This window comes from Zootermopsis nevadensis, unplaced genomic scaffold, assembly GCF_977971745.1.
Source record: "Zootermopsis nevadensis isolate Lab colony 2312 unplaced genomic scaffold, Znev_1.0 Znev_ptg000003l, whole genome shotgun sequence".
In the NCBI taxonomy this organism is placed as follows: Eukaryota; Metazoa; Arthropoda; class Insecta; order Blattodea; family Termopsidae; genus Zootermopsis; species Zootermopsis nevadensis.
Window position 1 is genome coordinate 11829798 of NW_028259135.1, and position 21496 is coordinate 11851293.

The 21496-nt window shown below is 38.5% G+C and overlaps 1 protein-coding gene across 2 annotated transcripts in view; it reads left to right on the forward strand.

Annotated features, from left to right (window-relative positions):
• The first annotated feature begins 1161 nt into the window (after positions 1 to 1161).
• Positions 1162 to 21496, forward strand: part of LOC110838288 (uncharacterized) — a 95823-nt gene continuing 75488 nt past the window's right edge. The window contains exon 1 of one of the 2 annotated variants that reach the window (XM_022081344.2): positions 1162 to 2590. In XM_022081344.2, coding sequence (XP_021937036.2) covers positions 2320 to 2590 — 271 coding nt within the window. In that variant the 5' untranslated portion in view covers positions 1162 to 2319. The remainder of the gene's footprint in view (positions 2591 to 21496) is intronic. The other variant, XM_087342540.1, reaches the window with a different exon arrangement.

Below are 21496 nucleotides of genomic sequence, written 5' to 3' on the forward strand. Positions count from 1 at the left end.
TGTGAAGTTTTCTCATCGCTTTAACGCGGCTCTGAGTCGCGTGGTAGTCGTACATAAATATCAAAATAAAGGTTTCCCTTTCAAACATTCCCTGGCTGTCTGATAAACAAATTACGAATGCTCACTTCCTTCAGGATCCAATAGAGTTCTAAGCCGATGTGATTAATTTACTGTCAAGCCTGAAATATGTATCACAGCTTCTAGTTGCATGAAGCCATAGTAACACCCATTAGAAAAGAGACTGTGAAAGACTAACACGGTGAATGGATGAACTGAAAAAGAAAGAAAAATGTAGGAAACTAACTTCTGAACAGATCTCAGAAGCAATTTCCTCTTTTTCCTAGCCACGCGAAGCGCCAGCGTGGCTGTTCAAGACTACAGGCTGGTTCAAAAGTTAAGACAGCATAACGTAATGCTCACTTCATGAAGCAGGGTCCTAGTTATGCAGCTGAGAGTCGCTCAGCTAGCCAAATAATACCTCGCCGTTTATATAAGACTCATTACCGTGTTCACAGGTACTGAGGATTAATGTCAAAAACCTGGTGGATTTGGGAGGGCTTTCGGGTTTTATTCTGATGGGCTGTAATGCCGAGGACTTGTGGGTAGATTACCAACGTTTCGGAAAATGGAGCCAGCGCGTTTCACCGGAAGGTTGGTAATTTAAGTCTACACAGCGTTACAACCCAGAATACCAACATCAACATCTTAACCACTGTGGGAGCCTCTGATCTAATGGGCATGGTTGGTTTTAATAAAAGCAGCCTCGGTTCCTTAATGATTACTTAGTGCAGCTTAGGGCGGCGGGAAATTAAAAGTACCCCCAGCACAGCCCTCTGCATCGTACAGCAGTGATCATAAATATGTCAACACGTTTCATAGCAGCAGTGCACTAAGATTGCTTGGCGCTTATGTCGGTATAGTATTTAATTTGAAAGGTCTTTGTATTAAATAGTGGTCTGTGGTTTAAATTTAAGAGGTCAAAACATGTCGTCTTTGCTTCTTTTTGCAGATGGTGCCACAGTCGAGGATTGGACTTGAGACACTTCCAGGATGTTCTCTCCTTTTTACTACGACAACGTTGCACCAGGGTCCACAGTTCATTCCCAGACATATATTCCTCCTGGTGTCATGACGTCGCTAAGCGAGCGGTAACCATTAGCCACCCATATTACTCAGGGAACATCCTAGCAACGTGAATATGACTGTACTGTAACCAGAGACAATGGGGTGTCTGAGTTGCCAAGAAACATGCTTTGCCTTGTCTGCAAGTCAGTGATGTAAGTACTGATTAACGACACGCCTTCCCCCTCTCCGGGAGCGGTCCAAGTTTTTGAAGCTAAAGATTTTGCTTCACCGAATTTCAAGTTTTTGATCATAAGAAGGACAAAGTTTACGGGAGAAATGTCTGCTCAGTAACAAATGCTCATCTGAACGCGATTTTCAGCGGAAGTTCGTGTAATTTAGTTTCTTAAATACGTGTGTAGAAACCATCTCAAAGCCCTATTACAATTATGGTATATTTATATACGAAATTGAACTGATTTAAGCGTAAATGTCTTGTTACGTTGTCCTTACTGTATTGCCATATTCCCTGATGGACTCTAGTGGTAACGTCGTGTGACTCTAGATATTTTTTGGTGCACGGGAAACATTATCGAAATTTAAAAATATTCTTCAATAATTTCGAGTATTATACGACTCTTTGTATACGATAATAAGCTTATTCTCGAATCTTGAATACAGAACATGAATATTTCGAAGATCATATGACTCATGATGGCGAAACACCGTGGATTTAATGTAGAATTCGTTATTTCAGTAGTAGAATTATTCTTTATAAATGTGCTCAAGTGAATTTCTTATTAACTATGTCTCATATTTGTAATGTATTTATTCACCGTGACCAATCGCATTTCAGCGTTCAGTGTTGCTCTTAAATTATGTGAATTCGGCTGCTGTTGATAATGGTTTCTGATTATGTTCCGCTGTTAGAACTTACGAAGACATTCAGTTAACTACTGTGTCGTCAGGTTTGTAAACCTGACAGATGCTTCTTTTTTTTCTTTCGAATGATGTCATATCCATCCGCAGTTCGCGTGAGTGGCTCAACTGATGGACGACCAAGTACAGTGAAGGCTTTTGTGATGACGTAGCACAAACGCCGACGAAAATTAGCGCATCTTCTGTGTCTGTGGTAATGGTGGGTAATGAATCTTTCATATACGAATAGACATTTCTGTAGGCTGTATTCGCGGTGTTTCTTATCAGAAGGCAAACCCTCCGAAAGAGTGACTGTTGTTGAAGAGGTGTGCTGGCATTATGCCCCGGGGTTCAAGCCCCCCTCCACTCCCTGCTGCCGCCGCTAACCACCCCCATAACACTCACCTGGAAGTGGCTATTACATTTCTGTGGATGTTAACCCCGCTGTCTTCCACCTTATCACTTGTCATCGTGTGCGTCGCCATGACAACAAACCAGTGGTTACATACGGAGGAAAAGATGAACAACCCCAACTACAACGGCACTGGAGAGAGAGATTACTTGTCAAAGTTCACTGTATCCGGACTCTGGACCCTCTGCGACACCATTCGTAAGTACACGCACATGTAATTTATTTTACAACTTTGACGCTTAACCATTGGCTTGTGACGATGTCAGGTCGACGGGTGCATTTAGATTTCTGTTTTTTTACAGACATTTTCAGAGATAAATTCTAAATCCTTTATGTGTATCCCAAAGACTGATAGGGCCTCCCAAGCCAGATTGGTCGAGGGGGAGAGGTCAGACTAAGACAGGTACCCTGGTCCTCCAGGTTGGGGGTTGGTCGCAAGGCTAACAACCTTGCACCGTAAATAGGAAGATGTTTCGAAACCTCAACCTCGGACAGACGTAACAGAAGGACCGAATGGAAGAGGAGAATTGAGGAGGCCATGGACCGAATACGGACCGGAGAGCCATACAAGAAGAAGAAGAACACCATCTTATAAACGTTGAAAGCGCATCGTATGTTGAAGCTAATAGCGTTATTTAGTGTATAATGTTTTGTGTTAAGTGTACTGTTTCAAAAGTTTTCTTTCAGTTTTTGTTTCTGTTACGTGTATCGTGTTTGTGTTTCTTTGTTTTTGTTCTGTACGCACAGAGTTCTGTTGCTCTGTGTCACTACCCATGCCTACTACAATTCAGAGCTAGTTCAAGTGCAAAACGTTCAGTGCTTTCGGCAAGCATCGACGCTCATTGAACTTAATTACGAAAGTTCTGACCATTACGTATTCTGCGCAGTAGATAGTTGATAACTATGTATCATGTGACAACATCCATTCAGTGAGAGGATATTTTTTTTAGGTGAGGCGGATTAATTTAAACTCTGATCAAATTAAACAAAATCACGTATTGTACGTCAATTCCTTTCAGACCTTTATAAATATTATGACCAGTATCTTTGAACCTTTTTTTAAGTTCTGTCTTTCTTGTGTTCAGACTATTAATATTGTTTTTCGGAGAATTAATATATGCTGATATTTGGAGAGGGCATCATTTAATGTACACATATAGAAAGCGAGTGGCTTCACAGTCTTTTTGGCAGATGAAATAAAAAAGGGGGAGGGAAGAAGGAATATGATTTCCCATGGCGCTACCAAAATTCCCAAGAGCTTCCGAGGCCTAAACTCTGTATGCATGTGTGTTACCCGGTAAACATTGGTGAGTGGAGGACAGAAGTTGCAGTGGGTAAAGTCAACATTCCTCTCTCGTCGCCCGAATCAACTTCACTCTGCTGACCAGAAGGGGAGGGTGGTAGGTCCACAGACAGAATATCGAAAGACGTTTCCACGTTGCTGTGTTCGGAACCGGTAGGGAAGGAGATCTGTGGCGTAGTCCCAGGAAATATCCAAAAAAGCGTAAAGAGCTAGGAGAAGAAAGTGGAAGAAAGTGGAAGAAAACGTTTTAAGTAACACCGATAAAACAGTTCTTCGTTTTGATGGTCTGACGTAAAGAACTATATTCTCTCTGAGTAACTTTCACAAATAATAATAGAAAACTAACTTGTGGAGCAGAGCCCTTCTTGAGAAGCTGAGCTCGGTTAGTTAATAAATTCCCTGCATTTTATAAACTCCGTAAGTTCATTACCTCGATCACAAAAGACCGTCACCGGTCTCTGTCGTGAGCCAGATAAATCCAATACACACCGTCCATCCCTATTTATTTAATATCCATTTTACTACCATCCTCTCGCCTATTCTGGCTAGATGTTCCAATCACAAAGCCTTGTTCAAAGAGCATGCACCCCCTCATAGTTGGTCAATTTCTTTGAAAGCCTTTCTTCAAATTTTCCGTCTAAACTTGGATGCTTCGGTGATATCCTATGCGTGTTACGTCCCCCACCAATCTCACCCTTCCTCATTTTTATCGCCCTGATAATATTTGGCGAAGAGTAGAAACAACAAACTATCATAAAGCTTTACATTATGAATTTCCTTCCGCCATCATATATCCAGATACATTCTTTATATTTTATCTTAATGTGGGAATTCTAAAGACGACGTTATTATGAATAAAACAACTCAGACTATAGTTTCTACTTCAAGATCCTGGGTCTATAGATTGTCACATTAGCAGTGCGCTCCGGGAAAAGATCTCCATTAACATTTAGTGTGCAAAGTAGCTCCATTTAGATTTTGCTCTGTATTACGCTCATAAAATTTTTCCTGCGCCATGAAATATTTAGAAGTGGATGTTGAGAATTTGATATGAGATGAAGCTGCTATTGCCCAGCCGGTTCTGCTGTTTCAAAGAGCCTGCCTTACTCGGGGGTAATAATGTTTTTAAGGGGGTGCTACGGCCATCCACGAGGGGTGGTCTCCTACAGCTTCGGGCTGTACCGGAGTAAAACCTATTTGGGGGAAGAGCTTTTCATTTGCTCGTATCTGAAAGTAGAGGCAGACAGTTGATTCTACACGCCGGACAAATGGCTGACTGTGACTAGAAGGAACTGGAATCTTCATGCCTTCATTGGTCTGTGTCTACAAAACTTTGAATCAACAAATCTTAGCAATTGCTTGTTAGTCAACAAGCATCAAGTCCAGTGGTTCGGACACTTTTTGTTTTGCAATTTGTCTCTTAATGTATATAGGATGACGCCGATACAAATGCGGTACAGCAGCGAACGTATAATTATACAATTTTGTGATCAGTTTATATACACATTTCTCACTAGTACGGGTCCTGATTGCGTTATACGAGGCGCGTCCACAAAGTAAGTTTCCCACTCGTCCCACAGCTAGCAAACCTTATATTGCGCGAAGCGACTGTGCGTACGTGATAGAGCAATGACGTAGCATGGCGCATGCACTAACGGTACTTCCCGCGTTCTCACAGTAGCATCGTTGCAGCTGTTGAAGATGGAGGTTCTTATTCCAGCTCCCGCCGACTGTGAAGTGCGGTCAGCGATAACGCTAGGCCGCACACGGCTCGACGGACAGCAAGTCTCCTGCAGGAGTTCAGCTGGGAGGTGTTTAATCATTCACCCTACAGCCCGGACCTCGCTCCCAGTGATTTCCATCTTTTCCTACACCTCAAGAAATTCCTGTCCGGTCAGCGTCAGCGTTTTGAGAATGACAGAGAGGCGGAGATGGTTGTCACACAGTGGTCCCAATCCCAGGCGGCAGACTTCTACGACACAGGTATTCAAAAGTTGGTCCCACGGTATGACCAATGTCTCAATTCCGGTGGCGAATATGTTGAAAAATAGCTGGACACTTGCTGTATCTGTTGCAATAAATATTTCCATGAAATTGTGTTTTGTTTCTGTAAACGGCCCCAGGGAAACTTACTTTGTGGACGAGCCTCGTATTTGTGGCATATAATCTCAAAATTTGAGTTTTTATTACTCTATAGGTCTAACAGATGTTATACAAACACATTTTCTTATATATTTTTATCATGTCTTCATCTTTTGCCTAGTTGGCTTTAGTCCCGCGGGGTACAGGAACTGGCTGAACAAGGCTGCCCAATGGTCCGGCGAATCTTAAAATAGATCACGACCACTTCCCATTTTCAGAATCCGTCCTCTTAGTTTCATTGCGCGTTGTAGTTTCGTCTAAAACTATTTTCTGTTGCACGTACAGTCTGAAGCAAAGTACATGAAACAATATAAAAGTTACTGTATGGTTTTGCATTCTATTTCCATTGAGAATTAAGGGCGCTGAAGTGTTTTTGGGCCTGTTAACACGCCTGGGGAAACATAACGCGTGAGTAACATCTACGTGTGGAAATTTCTTTTTAGGAAGAAATCTGACATGACGTTGATACCATCACTTCTGAATGAGACACCTCCCAGCTCTTTAGATTTATCCAACCGTGCCGTACGTGGGACTGAATTTTACAAGGAACAGCATAAAAAGTTAAAAGAGAAGCAGAATAAACGGCGACCGGAGTGTCCAGTTCGTCTGCCATAGGGATTACAGACTCCTCTGCACTTTAGAGGGTGGAAGGTGCCTAGGGTTACTCACCCCTCCCCCCTTTCGTCCGTTTAGAAACACGGAATTGTACTTCGGATACCCCCAGGAGATGTCACTAGTGATTTCTAGGGCCCAGGATTATACTGTGAGACGATCCTCGCATCCCAGAGGAAGGGAAAGGGATCTTTGGGGCGCTGGAGGAAGACTGCGACCCTAGTTTTAAATTAAAGTGCGGGTTATGGTTGGGTGGGGCTGGTTTTTGGAGGTTTTGTACGTGGTGGGAGACGATAAGGTTTACTCCTCGCGGTCCAAATGTCGTATCTCCTTTTATTGTCCCCTAGACGCCCGCTTCTTCCCCAAATACATCACACCCTCTGACCTGATCTCGTGTTCTCATTGCACTGCAGAAGTGTGTTATGCGAAAGGTGTCAGTGTTTAATCCAGACTTTTGATTACTTATATTTAAAGTTTGTGTGGGCAGTGACTGATTTTACTTTTAGGAGGTTTGCGCTTTGTAATATATTTTGCGTGTGTGGAATTGTCTTAATGTGTCATATCAATCGGCTTTCACATTATGGGAAGAACAAATTGAGGGCGTCTGAAAAGAGAAAGCAGAAGAAATTATTCTTGCACAGGGAGTAAGACCCGAAGTTTAAAAATTCGTGAAGCTGTTCGTACCCCCCAGTGTTACATATGAGACGTTTTTGCTGAAAAAAAATATGAACGTCCCTTTAATTTCAATGAAGATTCCGGGAGATAAATCCAAGAAGTTTCTGCAGTGTAGCTGCAACTTATTTCTGATCACGATGTGATGTCTCCAAGAGGTTTTACCGCCATCGTCTTCGTCAAAAGTCTGATATCCTCTGTGGTGATCTCCTCTAGATTTTCATTGGCGACGTTTCATTCCGATTCAGCTCGAAAATTGCTCGCGTATTTATGTTTACTATTTACGTTACTAAGGAACGAGATAAAATAATTTATCACTTTGCGGTTTCAGCCCTAAGATCTTTGTTGTCGATGTTGGTCATGATAGTTGTAACGCCGTGTGGACTTCCAAATGCCAACATTTCGGAGCAAAATACTGTCTCCATCTTCACGGCTGACGTCATTGATAATTTATTCCTTTAAATGACTGTTCTTACGAACTCAATTTAAATTTTTACTTTTCCTTCGTTGCTAATGCCACTGAATGATTTCCTTAATAAATCAATATTAACAACTATTTTATTAAACACAGTTTGAATCGTGAGTTATAGTTTAATTTAACATGTACAACCACGTAGTTTTTTCCCTAGCTTTTAGCATTGCAGCATTGAACGGAGAATAAAAATTATAGACGTCACAAAAATAGATGGTGTGGCTGGAGTTGCGTACGAACTGTACATCGTCTGGTAGAGCGAAATTCCTGTCTGTGTTGTGCCCAGCGATGTATGACGTAGTTTTATAGCTGGGGACTTTGTGGAAACAAAATAAGCTGACGTCCTCAGATAACGTCACGGGATAATATTGATTGTATGAGACTTCACTTCGTATAGATTTAGAATCATATTCCTGTTTATCTACTTCTCTGTTTTATGTATTATAACTAGCGAAATTTTTGATAAAAAATAAAATGTCCCGAAATAATAAGTCTGCTTATTTAAGACAGTCTACTGAAATTTATACTAGCGTAGTTTGATCCCTTATATTTGACGAGTATGAATGTTTTTGATTTTTTGGTGTGTCGAACGATAATACAATTTATTGGAGCATTATCTTTGCAAACTACATCGAAAGTACAAAATTCATATAATTTCTTTATCAACTTAATTAAATGTGAAAACATCTTTACGGAGATGAAAGCAGGTCTCCTGCCAAACGCGCCAACAGAAAACCAACTGCCTAATTCCAATTCCAGAGTCTGCCAGACCCCGTCATAGGCCCCACCATAGCCTCGTATGAATTTCTTGCTACCAAAGTGGTCACCGTCAGAACATGCAGTGAAAAAGGTTATAAATACGTTTGTGTATAATGTATATGGAGCACAGCCTCCTTCAGATATTGCTTATACAGAAACCAAATCACAGCTGTCGACGCTCGCGTTAACATGACGCAGTGGCCTGTTTTGAGTCTCTAACTTGTTAACCCCGGTCTGAATCCATCGTACATAATTTTCACTGCTTGGATTAGCGTTCCGTCGCATTCAACATCGCGGAGGTACAAAGTCCAACCTCATTTCCGTTGCCGAACTAGCGTTAATTATCTTCCACCGTAGGCAATTTAAAAATGAAGGGACCCCTTGAACAAACGAAGGCGTGGAAACTTTTAAATTACCTTGAGAAAGTCTGGATCTTTACCGCTGTGAACACCTCAAGGCCGACACAATTCAAGGAATATTACGGCATGGAGGTTTAATTGCAATGCGTAGAAGCTGTGGGCTATTTGTACTTAATATTAAATTCTGTTTCTAAAAAAGAAAACATGGCTAAAAAATCTTTTATATTATCTACCCCCATGACGTCTAATGGCGACAAATCTTGTAAACAACAAAAAATCGATTTGTATTCATAGCTATTGAGATCATTTTATGTGTTTTATTTTAATGCATAGACGTAATATATTCACTAATTAATATTTTTTATGAGAGGGTTTTTAAAATATGTACTATTTTGTAAAAAAAACACATGAAGATAACATTTGACACGTGAAGATTCGGATGACCTTTATCGTTTCATTAAATACTGTACACCTGCTTAAAAAAATTTAGGCCTGTTTACTTCATTAAATTTTGAATTTCAGTTTTGGAGTTTCACAAGACTAAATGTCAAACTATTCACCATCTCATAAGACATGATCATATACAAATAGAATTTTAGATATAGATCGCTTTTCCACTCTTAGTTCGGCTTGATTTAAGCTCTGCATAAGCTGTCTTTTTTTTAAAAAAAAGAAAATCACAGCTTGATGGAACCTATCAAAAGCGTTCAACCTATTTTTCAAGTGACTAAGTACTTTTACATGATAGGCTGTTTGATTACTATGTAAATCGTTCTTTCTTTCCCCATTTTATCTTTATAATCGACTGTTAATTTACGTGTAATTATAATCCGTCAGTATGTGACAGGTTTGTGATGAGCTGTCTCCCTGCAGTCGTGACTGTCTTACTGTGTAGAGGTCGCGCCAGCACGAGAAATATTCTGTGTCGCATCGTCATTGTCTGCTGGGTCCTCGAGTGAAATGTCGTGTTGAATTTCAGATTCCGTCAGGCGTGCAGTGCCGAGATTTCTGTGCCGACATGAAACAAAATTAAAACTTTGAACTCGATTTAAGACTTCGTAATTGGTATCGAGGAGAATATTTGGGGCTATGGGAAACTAATGGAAGAAGGAACAGAATTCAACTGCTTTATTACAGGTCCAGTGACGGAACCTCGTGAACGGGGTATTGAAATTTTGGTCGCTTTAAACGTGGGATATTTTTACCACGTTAGATACCTTATCAAGCATGATTTATCTGTGTGCTGTTGGTAGTTATGTATAGCCTAGTTTTGTTGTTGTTAATAATCTTTTATAGTCTGGATACTTCAATCACGATAATAATTGTCCATGGGACTTTCTGGGAATTATTAATTTATATAAAAATTCACACGTATTTTATTAAGAGCTTAACAATTACGAAATAATTCATTTGACCAGTGATACTTGAGAAGCCAATAATTTATCATCTGATCAACTGTTTCCTCACCTTCTGTAAAATTTGAAGGGTTATTACCGCTTTAACAAGTCTGCCACCACATCCAATCCCGAGCCAGTTTAATCCAGTCTGCACTCTCACATATTTTTTGATTGATTTTATTTTTGTAGTAATTTTAATATTATCTTTCCATCTACACGTACTGCAGACTCTCTTATAAAATTACCAGACTGAAGAGAGAAAAAATTACCTTGCTCGTCTAACCCATAACCATTTTCCTTAATTGCTGTTTTGTGTCGTGATGTTACGTATAATAATTTTGTCCTCTCAGTTTTGCAATGACTGCCTTTTAAACAAACAAACAGCAGTATAAGGTACGTTGTAGATAAAGCCGTATTTGTACTCATTATTTCAGACAGATTGGACGGAGTCTCATTATTATTCTACCATTTATCCGGTGTCCACTTCACACCTTTCGGTAGCAGGATACCCACGTAAAGCACCTAACAAATGCTCCAATTCAGTGTCATTGAAACACTCAACTGGTTACATGGCGACACTGTGTAACCATGACAACGGGTTCTGCGAGGGGAAAAAAGCGCAAATCAAGAAGATAAGCTCTTTTTTGTGTGGAGGTAGAAATTCTGAATTCCAAACTAACAGATTTCAGTTTCCAGACAAGAATAAATGTACTCGGAATTATTCGTTTAATATACGAATGGATTTTTATTGTTAATAACGTATTGTTTGATGCGAATCTCTTATCTATTTTTGCGAGGATTAATCTGTTAGAAAGATTTTATTTTAAAATTAAAAACTGATTGTAAATGTGAAGTAAACATCGCTAATTAAATTGTTTGAGGGTAATCCTGTTTATTTTTTTAATAATGTTAAAGGGACTGCATTATTTCGAATGTACATACATACATACATACATACACACTCACTCACTCACTTCGGGAGGTTATACATAGTGCGTGAAAAGTTTAATGAAGGTTATATAAATTCATGAATGATATTGTACATATCCGATGCCCTGCGTTTAAGTTTGTGTGCCTCAGTCTGCGTCAAAATAGCGTGACATTTAAGACCTTCCAGTTGGATGCCATACCGTTATAACCTAATCTGGTAATAACGTATATACTATCTAATGTAAATATGTTGTAATGATAATTCATTAAGATAAGCCCGATATAGTATGACGGAAGCGGAAATGGCTCTATTCAGTATAGGGCTCGAACATTTTATTAGTGATATATTTAAAAAACGTGCCTTCAGAATATGACATTACTCGTGCATGAAGGCGATGCAGGTAGGCAAGCGACCTGTGTGTATGAAAAAGCATTTTTAAGGGTTTCTTTGGTCGTCGTATTTTGTCATAACTTATTCGCTTTCAATCTGTACAAACTGTAAAGTAAGCCTCCACTGCGCCATCTGTTAAGAGGAACACTGCGGCAATGTTTAATCTGGTTGCGACGTATTTATTGAGAGACACTTCCGCTCCGCGTAAGCAATTTCAAAGGTTAATCGATTATGGTGTAATATAAAGGGAATATGGTAATAAATTCTTAGCTTCTTGCTTATAAAATAATTGATGCTTCTATGTTCCGAGTTTCGAAAACCTCGTTCACACCCGTTGCTATATTTTTAGTTTGATTAAAACCGAACTAGTATCACGGAACGATAACGCCGTGCTGAAGCAGTTGCCGGCTTAAATCTCTGCATCATCAAACAGGTCATTAATATTCATAAGTTGGTATTCATCCCACAAACAAAACATCTGTTACAAAGTACAGTCTGCTTAACAATAGTTTTTTTTTTAAATTTTATACACAACTTGGTTGCTTCATATAGATGAGGCTTTCGGCATTGTCAAGTTTTATTTAATTTTTTTTTTTGTTCATGTGATGACGAGCTTCGGTTACAGGAGGGTTAAGAACTGGTGCTTATTTTTTATATAACGGTCTCTCAGTTATATAAACTCGAAATATTTCAGCAGCTAATTTTTTTAATTTTTTTTTATAATTACAGGAAATATATGCATGGCCACATATTACTGAACTGAAAATCTTGTAATAGGCCTGATATATTTAGAGAATTTAATTTTCTTTTTTCATTATTAAACGCTGTTGTAACCGTGAAAATAAATATATATTAATAACTTAATATATTAATATTTTATTGTTTAGTTCTTCGTGTCTGTCTTAAACCAATTACCTGTGTTCTCAAATGTAAATTAAACATTTACGTCGCCTTGTTTACAAAATAACACAGTAGGAGAATGTAAATTAGGGAAAATGCAACCCATACAGCAGGAAGTAAAAGGGAGGTTTCTTCATCCCTTAAGAGGGAATAAGAGACCCAATGATCCCTTATGACGCCACAGTATTCCATAAATTGTAGCAAGGAACTACATTATGTAGCTGTGGGCTATCTAAATACCGATAAATTTTGCGTTCGTCCCCGCCCCTACACACACACGAATTTCTGTTGCAAAACTGGAGCTTCAGTAGAAAGTTCCAAGCGAGCTGGGATGCAATTTGCTTCGAATGCAGTACAGCGAGCAAGTCGCAATACATTGGACAGCTGCTCATTACCATATACATGCACCAAACGTTAATATCCCAACCAGAGGGGTGTTAGCATTCGCACCAGAGTATTTCAGCTCGATATTTCAAGAGGAAAATATATTTATTTTAATCATCTCCATGGTGTAAAATCATTTCTGAGACTCTGGTAGTCACTTCGCTGGTCTAAACATTACCACCGCTCATTCCTGAAAACCAGAGGTTTAATATCATGTTAATAAGAATTCGTTGGGAGACCCTGCGTCAGATTAATCCAATCAACGTACTTACGCCGTGTTTCTTGAAGAAACAGAGCGAGTGATATAAACGCAAAACGAAAAAATTGTGAAAGTAGCTTGTATACCAGAATATCATTTGCCCGTAATTAAATTTGTCAATTTTCGTACAAATAATAGCAGTCTCTTGCCTGGAGCTGTTGTTCTTTTTTTCCCAATTGAACTTTTCGTAATGCTTTAACGTTTTTTACAAAATATAAATGTCTCTTAAAGCAATTAACTGTCATTACTAAAATACACTATTCTACGTTTGATGTTTAATTAAAATGTACATTAACATTGTTGTTCCTGTACGTAATTGAATTAATAAAAACAAAATTAAATGTTCTTCTAACTGTGTTGGTAAAACATAAAAGTTTGTTCGAGTGCATTATATTATTAATTCAGTTCTTGCGTAATCATTCCGTTTCACGTGTTCTCTGCGTTCTGCCGGTCCACGTGTTTTATAAACGATGAGAGGAGAGGGATCTTTTATATCGAAACTTTGTCTTTGTTTGGACATCCAGTGTTTTTATTAGGTTAGGTTAGATTTTTGGTAAATTATTATAAAGCATCCTTTTCCCTTCAAGATGTCGTCGGTAGCCGACAGGAATTGCAATTTTTGAAACGATTATTGAAACAATTTACTTTCTCTCACTCTTCTCTCTCTCTCTCTCTCTCTCTCTCTCTCTCTCTCTCTCTCTGTATTAAAATCTCGCCTATTCTGCAGAAATCTCAGCTCTGAGTGTACTGTTTGTTAAGCAGTTCTAGCCCTATTAGGCATTAAAGCTTTCGTAACCTGTATCATCTCTGGAAGGCATTAAGATGAGTTCGCCTCGGGGTATAGTAAAAGAGCGTGTTATTATTGTTATTGTAGTCACCACTGGCATTCCAAACACAGCTCTTACCTCTGGCCATTCATCCTGTGAACTGGGGTTTTATTACCGGAAGTAATTAGATAAAGGATGGTGGGGTTGGAGCATTTTGTGGTGGGGTTATCAGTGGTAGACATCTCTGAAACAGTGCAGTACCAATTAATTCAAGGGATGAAATTAAGTTAGCTAGAAGAGGGGGGAGGGGAGTGGAAATCTACTGCAGGGAACTCTATTCTGCTAATTGTTACATCGGTTTAATTTCCTAAACTCGTTGTTGTCAAGGAAACGTGTTATGTAAGTTTACAAAGAATTCTAATTATACCGAGTTCTCAAAACGATTGTGTTGTACCTACGTGTTATGATGCCTGCTGTTATTCCGCAATGGGCCTCAGGTGACATTCTTTCAGGATTGAGTTTCAAGAATTTGTGCCCACTGCCGCATAATATTCTTATCTGTTTGCGTAATCAGGGGCATGGATAAGACGATAATATTAAAATGGATTCGTATGGCTCAGGCTACACATGCTACTACATTTCCGGCGTCTTAAATTACAGCTGCAGAAGTTAATTCACAAATATGTGATCAAGACTTTATACGCTCGTGAGATAATTTACAGTCTAATTTATAAATTAAATTAATCCCTTCAAATAAATAAATAAATAAAATAATTTTATACTTCGTATAAATTTGTTGTTTCCCCTCAAGTTTGTTATCCTTTCCTCACACATTCTGCTGCTTTGTTGAATCATGTAACATGATTACGTGATTTTGTAGTTTTTCATCATTTCTCTTCCTACGAAATCAGTAATTTCAGACGACATTAAAGCAAATTCAGTAATTAGAATATAATGTTCTGAAGTGATTAAAATTTGTGTCCGTGCAGACAAACTTTGTGATTACTCTGGCAGTTAAGTAACTTTAACTAATATAATCATTTCATTAAATCCATTATATAGCCGTAGAAATAAGATGATAAGAAGAAACATTTTATAAACGTGTGTAATTATGAATCTTTTACGTGGATTTGCATGTTTATTGCCTGTAGGCGTACATTCTCTAGAATCTAAACTCAATTTATCCAGACTAATTAGGTAGCAGAGAACAGGTAGGTTAGTTGAAAGTGCAATTCATAGATGGGAGGACTGGAAAAAAGAGTAAAAAAAGTGTACCTACTTAAAACATACAGAATAATAAATGAAGTCGGTAGTTGTTAATGGATAGACTATCTCATAAAACGAAAGCAGTCTAATGATAAAAGACGGGGGTACTCAACGTCGTGTTTTCAATTCATTCATTCATCTTACTTTCACTCGCCCTCAGGCATACAGGCTGCGTTAGGTTGGGCCGGACATAAGACATTCTCTATGTAATGGAGCTTATTGGGCCTCCATGACGCCCTAAAGATATTTAAAATTAATATTATTAAGGTGTGTGATGAGGAGACATATTTTAGTGACATATATAATTATAAACTTTAAGAAATGTTCTTATTTTATTGTTTTCTGACTACACGAAGGGAATTAATAGTTTTTATTAATGTAACTTGTGCTCTTCACCGAGTTTTATTAGTGTGATCATGTAGGATGTCATGGGATAGACATGTAGTACGCATGCGAGCTGTGGAATATAGAAATGCTAATTTACGCTTTACAGAAAAATAATGTATACTGTTTTTCACTTAGGATTATCACTTAATTAGTTTTATATTCATAAATGTTTATAGTTTATCTACTGTGTAATGGTCGCATGTAGTCTTAGAATGTCCTGTGCTAGGCGTATGTAGGATAATATTAAAATAGTGTGTATGTGGACTGAATTCAACTGGCTAAATGTAGGGTCCAATGGCATGCCTCCGTTATTACAAAGTATTACGTGCAACGAAATTTAAACCCGTAATATCCCGCAAACGAAGCATTTTGTCAGAAGATAATTTCATTGAAGTGTTGGGTATATGTATGTAAATTAACGCCGAACAACAACAGATCAGGGTTTTTTCACATTTTCATTCACCCATATTTGTTTTTACTATTTTTCTTTCGTAAATTGTCAAAGCTTAACACTTGGAAGGCAGTCAGTCCATCCATGTTGTGCCTGACACGTTCGTACGTACAACAGAGAACAGCACAATGATTACCTCCAATTTTGGGCTCTGAGGACGTAGATTGTGTGGGCGGAACATACATCACACTGTCTCAGGATCGTGTCCATTGGCGGGCTTTTCTGTACACAAATTCTGGCGTTTACTCATTACTTTCTATCCATAGGCTTTCTATTCTTTTTCATTTTTTCAGTCTTTGAGGTTAAACCAATTTAAAGTATCTCATATTTATAAAAAGATACGTTAAAGTAACTTTCACCTCACTAGTAATACTTCTGTCTGGGAAATGTGTGACGCATTGGCCTTTTGAGAGGTTTTAATGTGTGTTTGAAGAATGTTGTAAATTCTCCCAGGAAGCTTATAAATCTCCCACGTGAACTGTTATTTTAATTTACTGCATGTAATAAGGCAGAAACAGGTGATGTAATTTCGTGTCACCGCGTAATTAACGCGAATTTACAAAGACGTGATATGAAAAAATTAAATTTTACCCTTAAGAAAACATACTAACGACACGTCATTAATATCAGTTTATGTTTAACTCTGAATCTTCATTTTTCATTACTAATATTATCTTCTACAACCTCCCCCCCCCCCTTGCCTAGTCGACACTGTTCTCTTCATTAGGTTTTTTTGATATGCGTTTTTGCTGAGTACGTCTTCATTACAGGGTGTGTGACAACCAGGTACCTCACAATCATATACACCGATGCTAATATTGTTATCTAGAAAGTTGTGGTCAAAGTCTACCGGCAGGTTAGTGTGACGGTAAACGTTCTTGGTTTCTGTTCGGAATGTATCTTGTTAGAATCTTGTCCTTCCTGTCGACAACCTGACTGACTTTATTTATTTCTGGTTTTCTTGAAGACACTTGAAACTACGAGAAATTGACAGAAGGTAGAAAATAAAACTTTCTGTGCCAGGACGTAACACCTGGTGTAATATTCAGATAGGCGAGAAATGTGTTAGGGCTTTTAATCCCCCCCCCCCCCCGTAATTGTGGATTATGTTAGCCCTGCTGTCACTGAACACCTGTTACTGTTTCCTGCTAAGAGACAGTCCATCTGTGACGACAGAGGGTAAACTTTATCTTCAGTGCGTGGAAATCTGTCCAGTGACGTCTTGTCCCTTGTCCCTGTTAGACAGTGACTATTGATAAAGCCGAACACCTGTATTGAATGTCATCTAACAGCTGACAACTCTCATGCTCCTAACTTATGACGACCGTCAGCATCAACTGATGAAACTAGTGTTTAATTACGTTTCAGTAGAGACGTCTTCGCCGAATGATGTCGACCCATAACAAATTAAATAACCTGATTCTTTACTAGAACCTTGTGACGTAACGTTCGTGTGGATCTGTCACCGCCATTTTAGCGGCATTGAGGAATTCGCTTGGACAAAATGTGACTCTGCGGTCAACCCTAAAACGTAACTCCGCACGTGGATTAAATAACTGTGGATCATATGTGTGAATTAAGACGTATCTCGGAAGCAACTGGTGCGATTTTGTGCGTAAAAGTGGATTACAGTGAAACAGGTCATATAAAATCCGAAAAGAAAAATATTAGGCCTATCTGGGTAGACGTGTAGGCTTATTATAAAAATTTCGTAATAAATTTGGTATAACTACAAATCTATTTAAGGTAAATAATTTAACTGTTTCGGTACAGTTTTTTTTCTTCAGAAATACCCACTCCGAATACGGATACTTTAAAGTTTTGTCCATTTAATAAAATTGTAAATACACAGTCACTTGGTATGATAATTGCAATAGATCTGTATAAGTTTAATATGCTGTTGACAACATTGTAGGGTATAATTGCAATATGAACATTCTTTCTTGAGTTTCATGTGGCCATTTCAGTTCAAACACGGCAATACTTCCAGACGGACGAACCTCCTCCACTCTTCATTTATGACCGATACAAAAACCACTGCAAAACATTTCACCCACACAAGATCACGTTAAGCGCGACATACATTACGAAACGACCTTGAATGCGATATTAAAATACAATAGATCTGGAAGAGGAAAACTTTCTGATATTTGATGGACATCTGACGAAGGATTGCACTTAGGATATTACATTTGAGTTTATATGGATTATACACCTGAAGATGGTTCATTTAGAACTGAAACATGTAGTGTAAAAGATGATGCTCTAATGTAAATCGAACATTTCGATAGAGAGCATCATTTTAATATATTTTAAATATTTAAATGTTAATTGTAATAATATTTTAATATTTAATAATAATATTTTATTGTGATTAGACTGATAAAATTGAACAAGTATAAACAGGATCAAATCGCAGGTGCCGACTTGTTAATGTGGTTGGTTGTAAGAAATCAACATAGATTTTTCACGAAATGAAGTTCCCGATAGAACTCGGATACAAATGAAATAAAAATACAGATCCTTTTAGAGACAGCTGAAATACAGAAAATGCTTTTAATGAAATTCCCTGGTGTCGTTACCACGTCAAGAGGTTGAGGAGAAGAGCAGGAGGGAGGCGCTGAAATTAAATTGGATAACCTTTGGTGCACATGCGTCGAATCAACGCTGAACTTTCTGTTCAGAACTACAAGCGAATCCTTCCTGAAATTCTGTGAAAACTCTCACACTTATAACCAACCTCGGCTCAATAATATATGTTCAGTCTCTAAAAAAATGTTTCTACATTTCTTAGGAACTACGTAGGCCATATGATAAAACCTTGTCCATCAGTCTGTACGTCTGTTCTTCTTCAAACACACAGCTATTAATAATATTTCCTTCAAATTTTATATTCACAATTTATAATAAATTCCTAACACGAACAGTCACAAATCTCGGTACCTATGACGGCCTTTTATACTGATAACAATGTTATATATCTTTAAATGTCCATAAAATTAAACCTTTGAGGCCAGATATTGTTTACATCGTACATATTTAAAAATGCATTCCGTACCTCAAAGGGAACACAAGATATCTCTATTACGAAGACCAGCTGGTCAATGCTGATTGTCATTAGAAACCCATAAATGGAGAGTCACGTTAAAACATATGGTTTGTAGTTACCACTACGGTTTAAGAGTTACAAAACACTTGAGACAGTTGAATAGTTTGTTAATAGTTTCGTTATGTTGACAGTTCGTCTACACAACAAGCTTTTAAGATTATAGTCCACTACATGTACACGAATGTCTCACATACTTGAAAGGGAAATTTATTTGCCGGATTTAAAAACGTACACTATCCAATATAGTATTATAACCAAAAAGGCATTTTATTATTTTACAAACAATCATTATTTAGAATTTTACGGTGGTCTAGCGGTTAGAACGCTGACCTTGTAATCCTGGGGTCTCGGGTTCGATTCCCGGCGGTGCCCGAATTTATAACTTGTGTTGGGCAAGGCCGTGGTCTAGGCAACACGGAGTTTTCCTCCGGGGGCTTACCCGGTTTCTCCGTGGCATCCCAACAATTACTCCATTCACACACAGAAGAAGGCAATGGCAAACCACTTCTGGATCATCTGCCAAGAACGTATATGAACAGGTCCCAGTCCGAGAAAAGGATGGAAGGATCCTGTTCATATGGACCTGTCGTCAGACAGAACACTACAAATAAATAACAAAGACTATGAAAACACAATATATTACTTGATCGTCAAGCGATTTCAGTTACCAGATCTTTGGATCTTTCGTATTAATTTGACTAAATCTAATTTACCTCCTGTTTTATAAGTTCCCAAGGACGATTTCCGCCACTTCACCTCCCCCCCCCCTCCCAATGGCACCCACTGCATACATTTCCCAGACTAATTAAAACTGGGCAGTAGCACCAGCAATTAACACCCACATCCGTACCCCCATAGTTATCGTGGCAGGGAAGTGTTTTATTGTCCGCCCGCCTGGAGAAGAGCTATCACTTCTTGCAGAGTAGTTTTGTTTGGTTTGGTACCTGTAAGTCCCTCCCCACTAATCACGCTGACGTATGATTGCTCCCCGACGTCCAAAGCTTGTTACTTTTAGGGCCAGGTCTCTCGGGAAATGATGTGTAACCTCATTGGTGCTTAGAGAGAGCTTGTAAACATCAAGGAACGCTGCTGTAATGTTAGATATATTTCAGATAATGTGGTCTGATATTCAGTACTTTATAGATCATGTCTGTAATGTTAACACAAGTTCTCGGAAGAATTTTGGACTCACACTTTCATTAAAATAAACTGAACTATGACATTGATGCTAGCCAAGATAAATTAATAATCATACTAATTAATATTCCATTTCTGTGAAATTTTCGTTTGCTTTAAATGCTTCAGTTAGGTTTATATGCTGTAAGTTTTCCATCGTGTGTATGTTTTTATAATTATTAAAATATAAATAGGTTAAATGTCTCGTACATAATTTGTAGATATGTTTTAATATGTATTTGTACAAAACTGAGAATGTCTGCCAAAGATATTTTATTATTTATTTCCATCCGGATGAAAGGTAGATACAGAAGCCGAATGCATTCCACGGAGCTTTACAGATCTTAACATTGTTTGCTGTTTACTGTGCTGCGATACGAAATATTTGGTTTCCTGAACATGAGAATGTCTGTGGATACACGGAAAATATGCACGGATTGATGTTAGTTGTGTCTCACTATTTATTTATTTAGTGTTCTGTCTGACGACAGGTTCATATGAACAGGATCATTCCATCCTTTTCTCGGACTGGGTCCTGTTCATATACGTTCTTGGCAGATGATCCAGAAGTGGTTTGCCATTGCCTTCTTCTGTGTGTGAATGGAGTAATTGTTGGGATGCCACGGAGAAACCGGGGAAGCCCCCGGAGGAAAACTCCGTGTTGCCTAGACCACGGCCTTGCCCAACACAAGTTATAAATTCGGGCACCGCCGGGAATCGAACCCGAGACCCCAGGATTACAAGGCCAGCGTTATAACCGCTAGACCACCGTGGCGGTTTGTGTCTCACTACAGAAGGATAAATTGCGTTCGCCGAAATGGCTTTGTCATTTCTCTGATTGTTGTTCTTCAAAGCGTGGTACAATCTCATTGGATACTGAATGATTCAGTAATAAAAACGGTAATAAAGTTGCGTCTGCTGTTCTACCGGGACATCTGGTGGTTGAGATTTATGGCAGAATAATATTGCTTTTACGGGAAAATGAAAGGAAAATTAATACTTCCATGAGGTAAAGGAAGGGAAAAATAAAGTTTTCACTTGTACAAGGACAAGATAAAAAACAATGCCTGTATAGAGGTTTTCACGACGGCGAGTATGAAGATGGCGGTCTTCAGGAATGTATTCAATGTAGTCTGGTAGAAGTTTACAGACGTTTCGGAAGTGTTCGGTGCATCCGTCTCTCAATGGAAAACACTGGTGTGGGGATCTACCGGGACTCTTATTCTGTTGTTGAAAACACTGATCTGCTTGGCGATTTACTAACGGTATTGAAATTAAATGAAAAATTAGGTTGAATCTTTTCTCTGGGGATATTTAAATAATAATGTCATACGTTCACATGGTTTCGATATAATTTAAGGTAAATTG